Source organism: Gossypium hirsutum, chromosome A02 (assembly GCF_007990345.1).
Source record: "Gossypium hirsutum isolate 1008001.06 chromosome A02, Gossypium_hirsutum_v2.1, whole genome shotgun sequence".
Classification (NCBI taxonomy): Eukaryota; Viridiplantae; Streptophyta; class Magnoliopsida; order Malvales; family Malvaceae; genus Gossypium; species Gossypium hirsutum.
Genome location: NC_053425.1, coordinates 513,306 through 534,880, shown reverse-complemented (window position 1 = coordinate 534,880; position 21,575 = coordinate 513,306). Strand labels below are relative to the sequence as shown.

The window sequence follows — 21,575 nt, the reverse complement described above, 5'->3', positions numbered from 1 at the left end:
ATCTCAAATTCAGTATTGGTTCGATTGGCATGAAAATTATTGTCAATGTAGGACGACGTGAGTTCGAGTGTGTTGAAGCACGTTTATTCACTTATTTAAGGGTTAGGAGTTATAAATAATTCTATGCATTGTATCAAAAAATATTCTATCGGTTATGAAGATAAACAACTCAAAGAAAAGCTCGTTACTTTTTTATTTCCATATAATTGGGGCGGCAAAGCTCTATCCATTGATATGACATAATCTTTTTTCATCTATTCTTTTCAAGATTAATCGTGGTCTTACACACTCTACCGATGGTGGTATTTTATCTGTTAATTTAATTTACACATTCCTATATAAATAGCATAGTCCAATATTCTTGAAAATCATAAATTATATTGGAGAACAAAAACAAATGGAGAAAAAAGCAAACAATAGGGTTCATGTATTGGTCATTCCTTATCCAAGCCAAGGCCATATTAACCCAATGCTTCAATTCTCCAAACGCTTATCCTCCAAAGGACTCAAAGCAACCTTTGCCACCACTGTCTTCATCTCCGAAACCATGAAACCTGAAGTACTCAACTCCGACATCGATTTCGACACGATATCAGACGGTTGTGATAAAGGCGGATTCTTTGAAGTCGGGAGTGTTGACGATTACCTTGTACGATTACAAACTGTTGGGTCAAAAACCTTGACCGAACTTATCATAAAGCATAAGAACTCACCCCGTCCTATTGATTGCATACTCTATGATGCTTTCCTTCCATGGGTTCTTGATGTTGCCCAACAATTTGGTCTTGTTGGAATTGCTTTTTTCACGCAGGCGTGCGCTGTGAATTACATATATTATTATGCTCATAATGGGCTTTTGAGTCTTCCGATTTCATCGTCAATGACGCCAATTGGCATTCCCGGGTTGCCGTTGCTTGATCTTCGAGACATGCCGTCATTTATCTATGTTGCGGGTTCATATCCATCTTATTTCGAGTTGGTGTTGAATCAATTCTCTAATACAGACAAAGCTGATTTCATTGTAGTTAATACCTTCTACAAGTTGGAACAAGAGGTTAGTTTACTATAACTATATAAAGCTCTCTCTCTCTCTTTTCTTCTCAATTATAGGACTTGAATGAGTTCTGCTCTAATATTTTGGGGCTTAGTTAATAATAACTTCAATTAATAATAATTGTAGATGTCAATAGTATCAATATAAATTAACAGTATTTAAATATTTCATTTTATTATTATATTAAATTTATCTTTTTTTTTCGAGAAATTCAAGCCGTTAATATATCATTTGGCATTTAAGATTTTTTTTCTCGATTTGATATTTAAGTTTAGTTTCAATATTCAATTTGGTATCCAAACCAAACGACATCATATTGCCTAATGGTTGACATGTGTTTTCTTGTAGAAAAACACAGATACCTAATTGGGGTAAAAAAAACTCAGATATCAAATTGAATATTTAAGCTAAACTTAAGTACCAAGTTGAGACAAAAAAATATCTTTATTCACCCTGGTGGTAGTGATAGCTAGAGAACTAGTTTCAAAAGCCTAACTAAAACCTAGACTTATCCATGGGCCGAGTCGCCCAGTTTTTCCAGAAGGCTAGCTCGAAAAGTGAGGATTTAGGCAAAAATATAAGCTCGGAAAATGGGTAAGCTCTTTTTTGCCCAGGCTCAGCCCGAATTTGTAAAATAAAAAAAATGTTACTATTTTATCACTGTTTTTTATTGATTTGTAATTATTTCGCTATTATATTGCTATTATTTTTAAAAATATAAAAACCAAAATGCAGCAAGTGGTATAGGGACATGCAAGGTACTTTCACCATTTTGTAATGATCTCTTTGATATAAACAGGTTGTTGATTCGATGTCGAAGGTGATGACGCAACCATTGTTAACGATAGGCCCAACAATCCCATCCATGTATTTAGATAAAAGACTTGAAAAGGACAAAGATTACGATCTCAATCTCTTTAAACTAGACTCTACCAGTACATGTTGGCTGACCACCAAGCCACCATGCTCGGTCGTTTACGTCTCATTTGGAAGCATGGCTAACCTAACCATCGACCAAATGAAGGAACTTGCACGGGGTTTAAAGCAAACTGGGTTTCATTTCTTGTGGGTGGTTCGGCCTTCCGAGTTACCGAAAGTCCCACACTGTTTCATTGAGGAAATGGGTGATAAAGCATTGATAGTTACTTGGATACCACAAACCGAGGTACTTGCGAATGAGGCCATAGGGTGTTTTTTCACGCATTGTGGGTGGAACTCCACGATTGAGGCCTTGTGTTTGGGGGTACCGATGGTGGCGATGCCGCAGTGGACCGACCAAACCACGGATGCTAAGCTAGTTGAGGATGTTTGGAAAGTTGGGGTTCGAGTTAATGTCAGGGAGGATGGGATTGTGAGTGGAGATGAAATAGAGAGGTGTATTAGACAAGTTATGGAAGGGGAACAAGGGATTGAAATGAAAAGAAATGCTATGAAATGGAAGGAATTGGCTGTGGAAGCAGTGTGTGAAGATGGAAGTTCGGACAAGAATATTGATGAATTGGTCTCTAAAATATTGGCAAGATGTAAATAGGGTTAGTGTTCTTAGTAAACAAAATATTTAAAATCACAAATCTAAGACTTAGTTCAATTGATTTATGCAATAATGCACATTATATGTTATTAGAAAATAGGTAAAAGCTACGAGTGATTCAATTATGATCAAAACACAAATTTTATTCAAAATCTCTTAAATCTATATGATTATTCGGCTCTCTTTGGTACAATGGATGTAAAGAGGGGTGATGTGTTATTTGTGAATCTGCCATCTTACCCTTAAAATCTATAATTTTATATTTTTTTCATTGTTTTGACACTGAAATAATTTTAGGCATAACTTAGAACACAAAATATTTTACTCGAAAAACTATATATTCATATAATCACTCATAAGTAAACACAACCAATACCCAGATAAAAACACTACAAAATCATCCAATTCCTGATAAAAATCATGTGGACAGTTGATAAAATGTTCCAACATTTGGTCATCATTTTTCAGATGTATTGAACATCCTTTTTATGAGTTACTTATGCCATTTTATTTTGGTATATCATATGTTTCTGGCATGGTGGTAAGAGGAGTTTACCTTTCATCATTTGTTTATGATTTGTCGAAGAGTCAAAGCAGAAGATTGTTGAGACTTTAAATGTCTTGGTGTTGACGTTTCAATCCATGTTCCAACAGCTCTTTGATCTGCTTGTTTATTCTCGCGATCTTTAGACAATAATCCGGACATGTCTTCAAGATAGCTTTGACCTCCAAACAAATGACCCTTAGAATATGTTTTATCCCTACATTAATGATGTTGATCGAGATTGGCTAAAGAAAAGATTGGTGATCAACTTACCTTATCCCATAAAGTTTTATCTTTATTTTTTGAGTCATTTACTTGGTGATTAAGTTGTCGATTTTACTTGGCTTAGAAGGCTTTATTTTAAGATAAATAAGAGATTCTTTTATAACTTTACCACTGAGTTGAGATGCAATTGATGAAGTTATAACTTTACCACTGAGTTGAGATGCAATTGATGAAGAACACCAACTCAACTAAAATCTTGAATATAATATAGAAGACTAGGATAATTATTCTATACATTGTAGGTGAAATAAAAATACTCCACAAGCAAATCTAAGACATATGCACGTAGCCATGTGACCTTTTCTGGTTTTTTTTTTTTTTTGCAAACACAATATTGCTTGTGAAGTTTTTTTCTTCTTAAAAAGAGAAAAACCAGTGATCCTGTTATAATCAAAACACAACCTAAAGCCAATGAGGGCTGCCCTTTAACTACAACAATAAAAATTCATTAATCAATTGATTTTTTCATTCTAAAATTGCTTTTAAAATCTTCCCACAATAGAGATGAATGATGCAAATAGTAGATATTTTTATTTACCAAACACAAATTATAGCATAAATTAAATGCTGCAATTCTTTAAGAACTTACCCCTCAAAAAAGCCTAATCACCAACATCAAGTTCAAGCAAAAGCTTTTCGTTTCCTTCAACAAGCTCCTAATTTGAAGAAGATGAAAGCACAAATATTAGCATGGAAAGATTAACACCATTACCAGTTTGTCCAATGCTTGTGCTAAGCTCTTTGAGAAACAAATAAACAAATTGCTGTGATCTTTTCCACAAGTGTTTATCATCAGCTCCGAAATCAGGCCTTTCAGAGAGCCGCATTATGTGTACGATCTTGGGGCAGTTAATGCCATATATTATCATTTGATTTTTGGAGTTTTGGGGTCCCTTTTTATGAGTCCATTGCTCCATTTTCTTTGAACATTATGCTGGAGATGATTCATCATTTGTTTATAACTCCGCGTCGTATCCATGTCAATCGAACCTCATTGTTAATCAGTTGTCAGAATTTCCTAGAAGCAAGATGGCTCTTCTGCAACACTTCAGATAAGCTGGAAGAAGAAGAAATGAGTTCAAAAACCCTGTATGCTCGTTCATATTAGAACATACTAATCTTTGCAGTATCAAAGATGTGGTCAGCAGAAAGAAGGGATAAATATCAAAACTATACATGTAACTTTGATTTTATGCGATTTTATACATGAAATTTTAATTTGATTAAACTCTCACAAATCACAAACAACTGTATCGGATTAGCACCATTTTATGTTGTTATATTGCATACACAAACAATTATATTAATCCAATATGAAAATAAATGTGTACATTCATTTCTTTAAATGTGTACAATTGATTCAATTCAAAGTTTCACGAATACACATGAACCACAATTCAAGTTTCATGTGAAAAAAGTTCATGCATCAAAATTGCACATTGGACCAAAGCCCATGTATAAATTTGATATTTATCCCTCAAAAGAATGCAGATGAAGTTCTAAATCGGGGAAAATCAGTTACAAGAAAACAGAAATAGATGTATGATTAAAACGAAAATTACCTAATAATCATCATCACCATCACTAGAACTGGAGCTATCATCTTCAGGTTTGCTTTCCATAGAGCCTAAACCTCCTACAGAAATTTTAAACAAAGCAGTTATGCATGGTATAACAGCAATTACCATATGCGATCAAATAAGGTGACTTACTTGTTCTATCAGAAGCCAACATCCAATCTTGAAGAGAAACCAATGCTTGTAACATCTTTGGTTTTAAAGAGCTACGATCAGCGCTAATCACTTGAGGAGTAATGTCAAATGCACTGTCAGAAGCAATGGTGGACACTGGAATGGTTAAAACATCACGGGCCATTTTTGAAAGCTCTGGATACCTCAAGGAGCATAAAGTCCAATACTCCAAGACATCTATTTCACTGTTTAGATCATGGCTTGGTTCTTCTAAATAAAGATCAAGTTGAGACTTCTCCACTTGAGTTCGGAACCTGGCACTTTGAAAGGTTTCATAATCTTCAAACCCATCGTTTTCGTCTTTATCATTGGATATTTTACTGGCAGCAGTTGACAATAAGGTAGTCTGAGAAGGGCGTGCTGAATTTTGCATGTATTCATCAAACAAGCCATACAAAGTGTTAACGCTTACGCTAACATATTTCTGAGCACCACTACCATACAGTTTGGTGTAACAATATTCAACAAACTTAATCTTGTATCTAGGATCCAAAATCGCAGCACATGACAAGATCAAATTATAAGCTGACCAGTAGTGGTTCAATTTCGAGTGCATTTCTCTGACCATGCGAGTCATGAAATTTTCTGGACCTCTAACCATATCAAATAAGCGACTATGAACTTTCCATGCTGCTTTGAAATACAAATTTGAAGTCGGCTGTCTGTTTCTAAAAAATACACACGTCACCTCATAAAAGACTTTTAGAAATTTATATAAGACACTCATCTTTTCCCACTCATCTTCTGATAATTTGTGTAGAAAGTTTTTGTCTTGTTCCGCCAAGTACACGAATGCATTCTTATAACAAAAAGCAACTTCTATCATGTCATATGTGGAATTCCATCTGGCAGGGGTATCGAGACACAACTTTCTTTGAGTATCCAAGTTCAAAGTCTTAGCAACTATGTAAAAGTTCTTCTTCCTATGGGGAGATTGCTGCACATACTTAATACCGAGACTCAACTTTGCAATGATATCAACAACTAGGTTCAAACCAGCTTGCACAATCGAATTCAAAATGCGAAAGAAACAACTGACATGAAAAAACACACCCTTACAAGGGAGATACTTTTTCGCAGCAAGTCGTGATCTCAGCATGTCAGCCACACAATCATCGCTCGACAAATTCTCCAGCGTAACACTGAAAACCTTGTGCTCGATGTTCCATTGAACCATACACAAAGCTATCTCATCAGCAACAGACAAACTATCATATGGAGGAGGCATAAGCTTGAACCTTAAAATCCTCTTCTGCAACCTCCATTCATGGTCAATGAAATGAGTGGTGACACAATTGAAGTGATCATCGGAATCGGATTTCCATGTGCTGGATGTCAAACAAATCCGACCAGGACATGTTGCTAACAATTCACGAATATTCTCTCTCTCCTTCACGTATATGGAAATTATATCCCTTTTAATAGAACTCCTACTCAGCACCGGAAATTCAGGACATGCAGCACTCAGTAAACGTCTAAAACCCGCATCTTCAACCACACTGAATGGTTGTTCATCAACAATGATCATCATTGCAATCGCCCGATGAATCTCATCGACATCTAGTTTATAGTTCTTTAAGGATGTAGTAGCAGAAATCAAGGTGTCATGCGAAAGAGTGAGACGATTGGCATTCCGTTTAACAGGTTTAAAGCATGCTTCTATTGAGCGCTGATCTACTTCATGATTACCACGTTTAACGCAAGCCTCAATATGACGTCTCAAGTGAGAAGTACCACTAGTAGTTTTAGCAGTATATATTCTCCTGCATAACTTACATATCGCCTTTGAATCTCCTTGTTGCGCAGGAAGTTTCTCGAAAATATCCCAGACTTTGGATGTCGTTTTCGGTCGCTTCGAAGAACTTTCATATATCTCTTCATGAACCACATTTAATGGCGTAACAGCTTCCGCTGAGAGATTCTTGAAAAATTCTGCAGTTGAGACAAATGGAAACATAATTATCTCACACAAATCAAAATTACAGACTAAACAAAGTGATTTATTGCAAAAATAGAATGAGAGCTTACCTGGACCAAGCTTCTGATCAAAGTTATCCATTAGTTGATAATATATAAAATCCAAAGGGAAAGACTCCAGAGAATCAATGATTCAGTTCCAATGACGCAAAGTTCATGCATGAGAACTGAAAAACCCTGAAAAATTGAGATGATAATTGAGATTGGGATTATAATTAAATTCTAAAATACACCAAAAAATCTTAGGGTTCTTCAACTTTCTAATCCATCAAACAAACAAAAAAAAACCCCAATTTCTATTTTATTTGACTCGGCAGATTGACAAATTTCAACTTCCAACATAAAAAACTTTAGCGACGAATGAAAACCCTACAATCCAAAACAAAAAGAGAGAGAGAGAGAGAGAGAAAAGGGATCGAACCTTAAATTGTGAACGCTAAGCAAATACATATCTGATATTAAAGAATAAAAAATCACATAAACCCTAAATGAAAAATGACCCAATTCCAAAATCAATCTTTGTTCCACATTCACTAAAAGACTAGATTGATTACAAATTACTCAATTACACCATGAAAGACATAATTTTTTTAAAAAAAGGGGACAGAAATTGGAATAAAATAAGAGAAGATCGTGGAGTTCCTAAACTCTCGTAGTGTTAATAGACTGTTCGTAGCAGTGAGTATACAAATGAATAAATTACATATTGGGGAAATGAAATGTAACAAAAGATATGGTACTAAATGTGTAAATTTTGTAAAATTTAATTTGGGAAATTTATTTCAAAAAGGTAAACCGAGGACATCGTAAGGGTGGATTTGCACGAACGGTGCATTATCTACTCTTAATGTAAAAACAATGGTGACGATGAGATTAAATACCGTAACGATGCTATAATATGAGACAAAATATAAGCTAAATGCACCATTCCTACCATTCAAATCCACCCTAAATCAATTAAAATTCACTTCATCTATTAATTTGAAAATAAAAAAAAATTACAAATTGGGTACTATCGTTAATTATTTTTATTTTAGTTGCTCAACTTTAATAAATTTTCATTTTAGTCACCTTTTATTAATTCAATGTTATTGTACACTCATTTTAGTCGTTTAAATTTAACAAGTATTCATTTTGTCACTCATTTTATCTTTCAATGACTTAAATGAAAATTTTCGAATAGTTTAGTGACCATTTTATAATTTTTTAAAGTTGAGTGACTAAAAAATAAACTTACTAATAATTTAGTAACATTAGATATAGCTTTCCTTATATCATTTTGATCCTCAATATTTACCCTTCATTTTTGTTTTTAAACTGAAAAAGTACTTCACTATAAAATTCCCATCATTGAAATCTTCTTAGCAATGTTTTGTTGACACCTTAGTTTCTCGTTTTATCTTCTTAGCAGTGTCTTATTGACACCTTAGTTTCTCGTCACGTGATCATAAAATATAAAGATCCTATATTGTTAACAACTGTTTTTATTTTAGTTGCTCAACTTTAATAAATTTTTATTTTAGTCACCTGTCGTTAATTAAATGTTATTGTACACTCATTTTAGTAATCTAAATTTAATAAGTATTCATTTTGTCACTCATTTTATCTTTTATTAACTTAAATAAAATTTTTTGAATAGTTTAGTGACAATTTTATAATTTTTTTAAGTTTATTGGCCAAAAGATAAACTTACTAATAATTTAATAACATTGTATATAATTTACCTTATATCATTTTAATCCTCAATGTTTACATATTATATCAATTTGGTTCTATTTTTAAATTTTCAAAAAATCATTATATATTTTTCGTTAATATAAAATTATTGTCATTTGTAAATGATGCCGTACGTTCATGCTTTTTGTCAATCTATATACCCATATGGTAGAGGAAGGTCCAGCATCCACGTGCACGTACTAGGCTCAAAATGGTTAATTTTTAGTTTTGGTCCTTTTAATATGTTTATATTTGAGATTTAATCTTTATACTTTAATTTCTAACTTAATTTAGTATTTATATTTTTATAATGTTATTAATTAGTTTAATATTTTGTAATGTTATTGATTAATTCAAATAGTTAATATCGTTAACTTCTCAATTAAAGTGTCATGTGATTATATTATATAATTTGAAAATAGATTTTTAAATCCAAAATGTAGAGGGATTAAATTATTAAAAATAAAGGTAGGAGGGTTAAATTCCAAACGTATGAAGTATAAAGAGTTAGAGTCATGGTTGTTTGAATCGGATCAGACCAATCAAGAAACCAATCCAGAGAGAGGCATTAAACTAGTTGACCCATAGACCAGTAAGCGCCGATTGAACTAGGCTAAAAAATTGATCGAACTAAATTTTTTTTATTTTTTTAAGATATATATTTTTATTTTTATGATTTTTAGTGTTTAATTGAACCGTATGAATCAGTGACCTGATTAGTTCGACCATCAATCTGGTTCTAAAAACATTACTTAAAGTATATTTTAATCTTACTCTATGATTTAACATAAAAAAATAATCAACCCAACGCAAAGCTGGATGGACCGTGCTAATAAATAATTATTTGTTAAGACGTATCGTATTATTATACAATGCCACATGTCAAAATATGATTATGCATATTTAAAAGTACATATATCACATTGAAAGATTTGTTATAGTTTATGTACTATTAGTGTAATTATCCCAAACGTGATTTAAGTAAAATTACAGTAAACCTTTGGATATATATACTCTGTTCCATTTTTAAGCTCTTTTACCCATCAAACACAACAAAGAAAGAGACTAAAAAGAGAAGGAAGTTCATCTTCTTTTTTTTCCTTTTAATGTGAACATGATTCAGTATTTTGTCTAGCTCGAGTTTATAACATACAATCTCGAAGATGAAGGTTTGAAAACTCGATATCAAAATCGGAACCTCCCATGAAATCCTCGTCTGGTTTTTGCTTTTTCCGAATGAAGCCAAGTTTCCCCTCATTTCCTGCAACAACAAAACATATTTACTAAGACATTTATCCAAGGCTACCCGGTGGTCAAAACTCGGAACTCGAAAGAATGAGAGCAATGTAGGTGGTATTCAGTAAGTTTGGATTTATGTCGAATCCGGTCGTTAACCGTCACGATTTAAGTAGGCTTGTCACTCACATGTAGGTATCCATTTACCTATCATGTATGACCCCGAAAAAACCTGATTCTTGCACCCGTGTCCAAGCAACATAGATTGTAACCATGTCAAAGTAGTCCGATAACATGTCATTCATATCCAACATATAGAAACGACCACTTAAATCGAGAAAATCAAGTTATAGAACCATACCAAGGAAGCTTGAAAGTGTCTTTCCACCACCCTTGTTTCGTGCAACTGGCAACTATTCTTTCTAATCGTACGATGATTTCCGAAAAAGTTGGTCTTATGAATGGTTCTGGATCCCAACATTCTCCGATGAGCCTGTTCATACATTATAATTGAAATAAAGCTTAGAATACAAGATAAACTGCACTAATGAACTTGAAGCTTGGAAAGCAAGGAAAGTCTCCAAGACTTACTCCCTTAATTCCGAAGGACAACTTTTCGATTTGATCTTGAGTGGCGGTCTCTTTTGTTCGAAACACATCAATTTTACGGCCTCTTCGGTGGGTTTAGGATGAAATGGCACTCCTCCTTCAATCATCTGAACACTCATATAGGAAAAATCAGTCAATACCCCGTGAAATCTGGGCATGATCACAATGAATTAAACATCGTGTTTGTTACCTCGTATAGCATAACACCGAAAGAATATGCATCAACACTTCGATCAAATATCATATCTTTATGAATTTCGGGTGCCATATATATATCTACAACAGAAACAGAAGCTAAACCATTAGCAGAAAAGATTATAACATCCAGAGGGAAGTTTTTTTTTTGTCACATAACATACTTGACGGATCAAGTTGATCATCTGGACGTGCTAATTTGGCCTTGTCAGCTGATAATTTCGATAACCTCAATAAACCGAAACCGGCTATCTTCAACTTACCACCATTATCCAGCAAAACATTTCTGGCACCTTAGCAAAATTTCAAATATTAAAGGACAGTTCATTACAATAACGTAGCATTCAAGTAATTCAACCTGCAAGGCATTCTCTTACTTTGGCTGTAAATTGCAATGGATGATCGGATCCGGTTTACATTCATGAAGGTAATTCATTCCCCTGATATCAAGAAAACGACGGTCATCGAAGCTGTCCCATGTATGATTATGTATGATTATATATATACTGTATACGATAATATGATACCTGGCAATGTCAACAGCAAATCTTAAAACTTTGGATGTTGATAGACGCCCTTTCTTTTGAAGGTAGTTTTGGAAGTTGCCCTGAAACGAGGATCGTCGCCATGGTAATGTCAACAGCAATGCATATATACTGGTTAAATAGACGAATCAACATAACAAAAGGACATGCTTACTTTTGCATGATACTCTGAAACAATCATCATGGGAATGTTTTGTGTAACGGCTCCGACGAATTGAACCACATTTGGATGTCGAACTTTTTCTAGCAAAGTCAACTCGTATTTGAAAGCATTTCTGTTAAGGGAACAATTGTGAATGTAACTCAGTGTTAGGCCCTGCAAGAACTACTTTTGGTGTATGCACAAATATACATTAAACAGGAATGACAAACACTTTGAATCCCACGAAAGTGTACAAAGTACATCGGAAGTGTAAAGAACGGATATCGAAGAGGAAAGTACATATCTGAAAAGAAACCAAGGTAAGTGCATACATGCTTTCAGGGTCTGAATGGCTGTCCTTATCGAATATCTTTACAGATACCCTAGTGCCATTCCATTTTGCCACTTGATATGATCCCTGGCAAGTGATTTATGAAATGTCAACTTATAAAAAGGCATAGAATAAAAAAAAAAAAATTGCCACCCCAGAGGGAAACAACCATGATTGCCTAAAATACGTGTCGAAGTTCGCTCAAACGAAAATACGAGCACATGTCTACTAATCTGTCAATACTTTAGTGGATGCAAGATGAAATGCAGAATACCATCTGCAAATCAACCGAACCGTCTTTCTTATTGGATCATACATTAGTTTCCGACAGCATCAATCCCGAAAAATGAAATGATGGGGAATCCATACCTTTGTTATACCGTCAGACTTCCGAATTTGAAGCTCCATTGGGTTAAGCTCGTACTCAGGCACCTCTTGAGGATTAGCAACTGTCATTGGCGTCTTCCTGGTTTTCTAATATCATGGTAGATAGTAAATAACAATCTTCATACATGCATAATAACGGAAAAGTACCATGGAAGTCCTTTTACTAAGAGTCAAATTAGTCTCTATATGTTAGACCAAAAAGTAAATTAATCCTTTCTGCTAAAAAGTTTATTCATTTCTACTGTTAAAAACTGACGTGACTGATAGAATAATTAAACAGTTACACATGGTAACGTACAAGGACCTGTTTGCTCTTTACATACAAGGACCTGTTTGCTCTTTAATCTAACGTACAAGAACTAATTTACCTATTTTTTTAGTAGAGGGGGCAAAATGCAATTGACTCTTGGTACAAGTATCTCTATGATACTTTTACCGCATAATGACGTATAGATAGAAGCAGAATAGGAAGAAAATTCATTATCTTACAGGAACTTTGGCTCCTCGGGCCTTCAAAATCTCGTACACTTCTACATTGCCATAGTACTTTGCATCAGCAGCTGCCTGGCCATATAAGAATATAAGTATATTTACATTGTTCAACGTTCGTTCATATCATCATCATGAAAATTGATAAGTAATCAGTTATAAACAGTGTTGTCAAGGCATATATATCATCCTAATTTGCCAAATCCAACAACACCAGATTATTCACTGACCTCCACAAAATCCCAAACCATATTAATCAAAGCTAATGTGTCCAACTTTCTATTTTTTTAAAAGTTTTTTCATGTGTCTAGAAGGGAATATCCTGAATCCCATATATGCATATTAATCAAAGCTACTTAGGACATATCCCCATGTACTTGACCCACAAAATTAATCAAAGCCAATGCGTCCAACTTTCAATATTTTTCTAAGTTCTTTCGTGTATTTAAATGATCATAGTCCCATTCCTATATTGAGTCCTTCTAAAGAAGTCTTCGGTGCACCAATGAGATCTCGTTTTATTGAGCTTGCTGCCTCTTCTGGTAGCCTCAAACACTGGAGCTCTTCCGTAGGTTAAGGAGACAAAACCCCGATAGACCACCTCTTCAGGCAGCCTCAAACACGATAAAAAGAAAAAACCTCGATAAAAGACCATACGAACTCTATATACAAGAATCAACTTCCGCTCAACACGAAAAAAGTAAATTAAATAAGAAATGTACCGTGCTACCCCAACGATCACGAGCATCCATATTAGCCTTTCTACTAAGAAGAAGCTTAACAACCTCAACATGACCTTCACAAGCAGCAATATGTAAAGCAGTACGACCATCAAGATCAATACTATTAACATCAATCCCTTCATTCAACAAATCTTCTACTCCTTTAACATCCCCTCTACACGCCATAAACAAAAGCTGCATAGTCGAATCCAAATTCTCCGGCACCGACATCTCATCTTGACTATTCCTTCGTCTAATTGGGTCCAACGATGATTGCCGTCCAAAGCTAAACCGCAAATTGTTCCGCCGTGGGTCAAGCGACGATTGCCGAGTGAATTGACGGCTTAAACTCTTTAAAGACCCGGTTGAGAATTGCCGGGAAATTCCCCGTTTTAACTGCGATGCTAAGTTCTCCATTTTCATTTAAGAAAACCCAAAGTGTAAAAATGATTAATTCTTCTCTTTTTTTTTTAGCTCTGAAAAAGATCGAGAGCCAAAAAAAGGAAGAAGAGTTTAAGCTTAGGGGCTCTCGATAATGGAACAGAGGAAAGGGAAACAAATATGATATTATGATGAAGATGATGATGAACAAGTGATGTTGATGATGATGAAGGGAAGAAGATGACTTTGGTTTCTTTGGCTCCGAAGTAAACGCATAGCCAACAATGGTGAAAGAGAAAAAAGTGGGAAAATGGTGGAAAAATTTTGGTTTTTTTAGACGACAACAAAGCCTTTTGCTTTTTAGCTTTTACTCCGTTCTCATTCAAGTTTTTAGTTTTTGAGATTTAGTTATTTTACTTAAAAAGGTAAATCTACTTGGTAGGTTGTTTTATTATATAGATTGTACCAAATTAGTCCCTCTACTATTAAATGTATCAATTTAGTCTCTATATTATTAAAAAAATCAAATAAGCCAAAATTTTAACAGAGTTAACAGTTACGGTTAAAAATTGTTATTAAATTGTTTAATAGAGTTATATTTTGAAGGCTTCTTATGATAAAAAATATTTTTGTTTTGAGTTGAACTGTGAATGAAAAAGTAATTTTCATGTCATTTATTAAACAGTAAATGTTAACTATTTTTTTATTTGGATTTATTTGATTTTTTTAATAATATCAGAGGGACTAATTCGATCATTATTATAGAGGGACTTCCTAGATGCATTCACCGTAATTAAAAGGTTAAAATATGTCATCAGTCTATTTACTCTTCCCAAATTTGAAATTTAGTCCATTTACCTTAGTCTAATTGTTAACACTATTAAAATATTTTTATTAATTTTATTTGTGTGACATTTTGAAATTAAAAAAATATTCACTTAGTAGCCATGTAACTAAAAAAAATGTTGTAATGAGATTGAATTTAACAAAATAGTTTTAATAATGTTAACAATTGGACTTGAAGTTTGAATTTTGAAAAGTAGAGGGATTGAATCCTTAAAAATAAAAGTATAGGGACTAGATTTCAAATTTACGAATAGTACATGAACTTGTGACATATTTTAACCTACTTAAAAAGTTAAAACTAAGTCACTTACTTTTCTAATTTAAAACCCGTAACATAATCATTAACATATTGTTAGTATTTTCTGTCAAAATTCATCGACTTGACACGTGACATATGATTGGCGGAAAATAAATATGTTAAGTTGATATATGACTAAGATTTTTAAATTGAAAAAGTAGGAGGGTTGAATTTTTAACTTTTAAAGTATAAGGACTAATTCTCAACTTCTATAGAATTACAGGGACTAATAGCATATTTCAACTTTTTTTATTAGGATAAGCAAAGATCGGTTTTAACGGATAAGATCGATCAAAATAGAATCGGTTTAAGTTAGTTAAGATTTTTGGCATGTGAAATGAATAGATTATTTTATATTAATAGTTAGGGTTAATTTCATCAAACATACTCAAACTTTTGTTCAGAGTTTAAATTGGTCCATAAGTTTTAGACGTTTTATCACTGTAGCCATCAATTTAAGCTCTAAACGTCACAATCAATTCATATGACTTACACATGTGTACCTCCACTTGGACTCAACATGTTAGAAAGCTAGATAATGCCAATAAAATTAAGAGGGAAATGTTTTTTTTTTTTTAACATGTTAAATCAAAGTTATCCATGTAATAAGTATACATATGTTTACAATTTGATCCGCATATTTTAAATTTATTCCCTATTTGATTTGATCTTCCATTTAACGTCCAAGGTAACAGCTAGATCGATAGAAATGCTTAATTGATATGATATTAATGCTTTAGGAACTCAATTACAATGCCTTGAATTTTGAGGACCAATTTAAAATTAATGTCATAATTTGAGGCTATCTGATGAGATAAACCATGATATTAAGATATTTTTGGTAAAATGCCTAGAAGTAACCATAATCCCTCCCCAACCTTAAAAAACGAGGATAAAACAAGCTCATTATTTTTTTTAAACAATTTAATTATAGATTCTGATCATATCTGTTCAGTTTGACACAATGTCTAGAACTAACCATGTTTTCCTAATTTAACAACAATATCAATATCAATCGAGCTAAGACTCAATCCATGTATATTTTTTTTTGTTTTTTTACAAGAAAAGAGAATATTTTTGTTATTAAAATATGTAATCCTATCAATTCATAAATTTTGTATAAATCAAAGGTGGTTGTGTTGGCAATCACGAGCCTTTCAGACAATAAATCATTTGTTTTTTTCTTCATTGTTTATATATATATATATGTACGTATATGCTTTAGGCTAAAGCTTCTTTCATTGTTTTTATATTTTCTTTGTAAAGTTTACTTTTGCTTTTGGCCGACCTCAAATTGAATATAGTTTTCAATTGAGTCATTTCAATCAAAGTGGATATCATTTTCCTACTTTTTATTTATTTTTTTTAATAATTTGGAATAATTTAAAATATTTTTATTAAATTATCTTTGAAACCTTCAAATTTTTAATTAATTGTGATTACCCACAATAAATTTTTTTAAAATTAATAATATAATGTAAATTAACCTAATATTTAATCAATTAATTTTCTTTTATAATAACAAAGTATTTTGGGTTGTTGATAAGTGAAAAGGGTTAGGGGTCACCAATAATTGAGATACAGAAAGACTCCATAAATAAGTCATGACGATGGGTAACCCCACATTTAAGCTAACATGTGGAATTCTCTACCTTTCAATTTTCAAGCCTTTGAACCCATCCTCTTTTTAATTATTGTTGCCATCCGGTTTTAATATTTTTTTTATATTATGTATTTCATGATTTATGTTCGAGGCTCGTGACTGTCCCGTTGTCTTCAACATTTGAATCCAACCACTTGTTGATTAGTATTTTAATATTTTAATTTAGACGAAAAAAAAATTCATACTACTTATGAAGGGTCATTAGGTTATGTTATAAAATTTAGATTAGTAGTTGAATAGTTTTTGGTTTAAACAGTAATTAAATTAACAATTAAAATTTTATAAAAATTGTTAAATAATTATAAATTGATTCAACCACCGAATTTTTGTCTTGATTTTAAATTTTATTGTTTACAAACAGTTCACGTAAAGGTCAATTCAAATATTTTTGTTTAGACCAATATATCAATTGATTTTTTATCTAATTGATCTATTGATCAATCCAGCCTGGATCCAGAACAGTACTATTAGGAGGCGTTTGGCTTACAAAATGTAATTTTTTTTTAATAATAGGATTGTCTAAATGTAAATAATCACTTAGCACATTACTATTAGGTTTTTGTGTCTTTAGTGTAATTATTTTGTCATATATGCTTGTAATTTTTCAAAAAGATTAGTTAATAAAATTCCATAGTTATAATTATTATCTTTTGTATTTTATTATCATATGTTTTTGCACCAAAAGTAAAATGAACAAAGCAATTATTGACTCAAAATTACTTAAGGTCTAACTAATACCAAGTGGCATCGTAATGTTAGATTATGATGCGAGAAGACAATTTATATTAGTAGGTAATTTAAATGACTTATAATTTAATGAATCAAAATAAGCAATTGATTAGATGGAGTATTATGTTGTCTATCAAGTTCAATTGGAGAGATACATAGGTGTGATTGTCTGGTTTGACAATAGATCAAATAGAACCTCAAGTTGAATTAATACGAAATCCGTTTATGGGTAAATTCATTTGTGACATTCATAATGTGGCTTACCTTAATTCCGACTAAGTAATTGGCTATGAATATGTAACTCATTTACTTTGAAATATTGAAAGTTTGAGCTTAGTTGATGTCTAAGTCGAAAGTTAATAGTTAGGTATATGACTTATGTATTGCATGGCTTCATTTACGATAGTGGAATTTATAGCTCGTTTAAAGAGTAAATGACATCTTTTCATTGACATTACATGGATTATGAAAAATGAACGTGATCACAAGTCATTTGTCAAGATAAATGATTGCTATTACTGTTTGTTAGTAATAATCTTTTTTCATCATAGAGAGATGCAATTATGACTACGAGATAAAATAGGATCATATTGGACGAACGGATTTAATCGAAAGAGATTAAAGATATCCTATGAGAGTAATATACTTATGACAATGTTATTGGGCAATACATAAAATTAAGTTGCTTTCGTATATAATGGGGAGTTTAGTGATGGTACTTGTAGTGGATTGACTCCATGACAAAAAATAAATAGAACGATGGAAGAGATAGGCTAATAGTGGAGTGACCAATTTGATCAAAATAAATTATCAATGTAATGTAACATACCCGATAATATGCTAAATAATATTACATTAAGGTAATTCTTATTACCAATAATCTTACATTTCTTAGACTGAACCACCATTTTTCTGGAAATATATTTCTTCAAACTTTAGTTGTTTCAATCTAATCCCTTTCTAAGTACTTTTCATATTAATTTAAAGGATAAAATATTTTCCAAGTACATTTGTACATTTGAAATTTAGTCTTTCTATTTTTATTTCAAGGAATATGGTCCCCTACTATTCAAATTTAATAATGCAAGTCCAATTGTTAACACTGTTAAATTCAAGCTCATTTTAACATTATTGATGGCTTGATGCTAAGATCAAACAAGGTGGAGATGACGGTTGTGTCGTGCAATTCACCTTGCTTAGGCAAGGTGAAGAGCCATCCTAGAGGGTGTTTAGGTTATGGCTATGGTGGAGTCAAATATTGAGGATGAAAAAGAAGGTGAGAGAGAGAGGTCCCCTTTTTTGGCGGAGCTGGGGGTTTATATACCCCAAGCTATGATCCTAAGATGGCAATGAGATATTCTTCCAATTACATTAGATGGATATGGTAGTTGAAATCGAGAATGGCGGTTAATGTGTGGGATCCGCTAGTGTTCACGTTTGTTTATGCGACTTGTAAAGATGAGGAGTGCCTCTGAGAACTAGATGTATAACACACATCATTCTTTTTTGTTAAATGATTACGAAGCTGAGCATTTTTTTATTTTAAAGTGTCACACTAATAAAATTTACCGAAAAGTTTTAACTATCTTAACATTTTGACAGAAATTTTAAAATATGAAAAGTAAAGCTACTAAATTTCTAAAAATAAAATAAAATATTTTTAATTTCAATTTTTTTTTGTTTAAATAAAAGCAATACAGACTATTACGTAGCAATTAGTCTAGTAATAGACAAACCGTTAAGGTCTTCATGCAATGCATTCAAAGCAAAATCAGGGGTTGAAACCAACAACGAATGTCAATGCCCATTCTTTCTGCAGCTTATCCTAAGCAATCAGCCAACTTATTGCATTCTCGATGCACATATTTTAAGTTAGTATCCCAAGCACAACTCAACAAATTTCAAATCGTATTAACGACATATGATTCTGCTTAATGTATCGTCAGGTTCCTCTTAATATAGTGTAGCTTCTGTTTCTAACAAAACATCTCGACATCTAAACTTCCAAGCTTAGTCAAGGCCATCTAGAATGTCCTAGAGTTCTACCTCATACTCATTGCACATCTCGATGTTTCTTGCTAATCTCAAAAACCACAAATCAATTGTATCTCGGATCACACCACCAGCGATACCTATTCAATTTCAATTTTAATTGTACAAAAAGAATAAAAACTTGAAGTAAATTAGAATTTAACCTAATTTAAACATTTGTCCTTAATAACCGGATCTATCCATGTGGATAAAAGAAATTAGCATCGTTGAAAGGAGATAAGCTATGAGAACCTCAAAATTTTCTTTAGTCACGTGAATGGTATATTAATAGCTTCATTGTCAACCATGCTGATCTAATTTTTTTTTTAGAAAGATAATAAATTCGAGTGGATTTAATTGTGTAATGCAAATGTTTATATTTTTTTTAATTTGGTCCTTTTTAAAGTTAAATTTGGTCACTAACATTTCAAAAATAGTCAAATCATTGTTCTTTAATGAAAATACTAACTAAAATATTAAATTTTAAAAAAAATAAATTTAAAAATAGTTGTTCTTTAATCGTTGACATGAAATTATTTGTTTTATATTCTATATAAAAAATAATTTAAAATTTATAAAAACATATAAAATAAAAAAAAATTCAAAAATATATATAGTTCATAATTTTTTTTAAAAATAGCATAAAATACATACGAATCATTATTTGGGCTGCCATGTTTAAAAGTTTGACAGTTGAGTCAGTATTTTTATTGAAACATTAATTCAACTCTTTTAAAAGGGTTGTTGGTCAAATTCGACTCCTTTTAAAATGCTGAAGGTTAAATTAAAATTAATCCTTTACTCGATTGAGCTATAGTTCGATTGGCAAGAGCATTGTTGTTAATACAGTAGAACATGGGTTCAAATGCGCTGAAATGCATTATCTTCCTATTAATGGGTTAAGGAGAGGTTATGGGTAGTTCTAGGTATTGTGTGAAAAAGAGCAAATATGATCAGAATCTATAATGAAATTGTTAAAAAAAAAATCAATCCTTTATCATTTCATTCGTGATTGAATTAACTTATCTATGTTATATTAATCAATTCATTTTATTATTAAAATCGTTAATTTAATTCTTAAATGACATGGTAAATTTTATCTGTCATAATTTAAAATGAAAATTTTAAAGAGAAATATAATTTTTCTACATAACTTTTAAAAGTTAAAATTAAAAATTAAATAAAATTAAAAAACAAAATGTGTGAACAATAAAGCTTTTATAAAAGTTCCGGAAACATAAAAACCAATATTTTTATGATTTTCATTTTCTTTTAAAGTTTTCATTTTAAATTATACCACAAAATATTTCATATCTTACTTAACGATTTTAATAGTTTTAGTAATAAAAAAACTTTATTAATATAATTTTGATAATTTAATGATATAATTAAAATATTTTAAAATTTAAACACCAATTAACGATGAATTTTATAGAATTTCAGTGATGGAGAATAAGTATTAACAAAGTGAGGCAAAATTTTAGCCCATTTCACACATGTATAGGTACTAGCTATTCTTTATGGGCTAGGTATAATGTTGGGATTGATTATTACATCAATAGTTTTGGGTTCGATTATTCATAAACCGTATCAAATTAAGTTGGATTGGACATAAGAATGATATTAACACATTTTATATTTGTTTAAGTTTGACGTAGCTCAAAATATAAATCTAAAATTTTATCCAAATATATTAATATTTGTAAATAATTAATCAAAGGTCATTTTTGATATGCCCATATTATTTTTTAGTTTAATATTTAATATTTTATACTTTTTTATTTATTAAAATTATATATATAATCATGTTAACGTTTTTTAATATTTATATTATAATAGTATTATATTTTTATGTGTCATAACTTACATAATATAAAATATTACAAATTTAAAAAACAGGTCGAACCAAGCTCGGGCGTTAAATGTTTAAACTCTAGCTTGTCCCATATTTTAAATGGGCTTTATTTTTTTTTTTGCACAAACTAATTTTTCATACCTAATATTTTAGTCCAAAGCCTTTCAAACTTTGGATGAGCCTTTAAGCCTAGACAGATAGTCCGTCCATGAACAAGTCTACAATTATATAACATTAAGATAATTAATATGATACGGA

At 31.8% G+C, this 21,575-nt stretch overlaps 3 protein-coding genes across 7 annotated transcripts; 1 reads left to right on the top strand and 2 right to left on the bottom strand.

Annotated features, from left to right (window-relative positions):
* Window positions 1-169: 169 nt before the first annotated feature.
* Window positions 170-7,853, bottom strand: LOC107927461 (zinc finger BED domain-containing protein RICESLEEPER 2). Of its 5 annotated transcripts, none has more exons than XR_005909629.1 (7): window positions 7,564-7,844; window positions 7,194-7,319; window positions 5,127-7,097; window positions 4,977-5,050; window positions 4,004-4,471; window positions 3,142-3,304; window positions 170-1,035 (listed from the first exon to the last, which is right to left on the bottom strand). XR_005909629.1 is itself a non-coding variant. In XM_016858518.2 (5 exons), exons 2-4 carry the CDS (start codon window positions 7,222-7,224, stop codon window positions 4,977-4,979), a joined length of 2,076 nt encoding a protein of 691 aa, XP_016714007.2. In that variant the 5' UTR covers window positions 7,225-7,319; window positions 7,564-7,853; the 3' UTR covers window positions 3,924-4,471. The 5 variants fall into 5 exon arrangements, 1 of the variants encoding a protein (XP_016714007.2); XR_005909631.1 differs by having other exon boundaries at window positions 3,142-3,327; window positions 7,564-7,813; XR_001692445.2 differs by lacking the exon at window positions 170-1,035 and having other exon boundaries at window positions 2,965-3,346; window positions 7,564-7,813.
* Window positions 398-2,812, top strand: LOC107927462 (UDP-glycosyltransferase 74F2). Its single transcript, XM_016858519.2, has 2 exons — window positions 398-1,054; window positions 1,854-2,812. The coding sequence occupies exons 1-2, from the start codon at window positions 398-400 to the stop codon at window positions 2,583-2,585; spliced, it is 1,389 nt and encodes a 462-aa protein (XP_016714008.2). The 3' UTR covers window positions 2,586-2,812.
* Window positions 7,854-9,924: 2,071 nt separating the features above from the next.
* LOC107927513 (integrin-linked protein kinase 1) lies at window positions 9,925-14,252 on the bottom strand. The gene is made up of 12 exons (XM_016858600.2): window positions 13,515-14,252; window positions 12,793-12,867; window positions 12,286-12,390; window positions 11,918-12,003; window positions 11,598-11,718; window positions 11,426-11,505; window positions 11,276-11,338; window positions 11,063-11,184; window positions 10,894-10,979; window positions 10,686-10,810; window positions 10,456-10,587; window positions 9,925-10,119 (listed from the first exon to the last, which is right to left on the bottom strand). Exons 1-12 carry the CDS (start codon window positions 13,935-13,937, stop codon window positions 10,113-10,115), a joined length of 1,425 nt encoding a protein of 474 aa, XP_016714089.2. The 5' UTR covers window positions 13,938-14,252; the 3' UTR covers window positions 9,925-10,112.
* Between the last annotated feature and the right edge of the window lie 7,323 nt (window positions 14,253-21,575).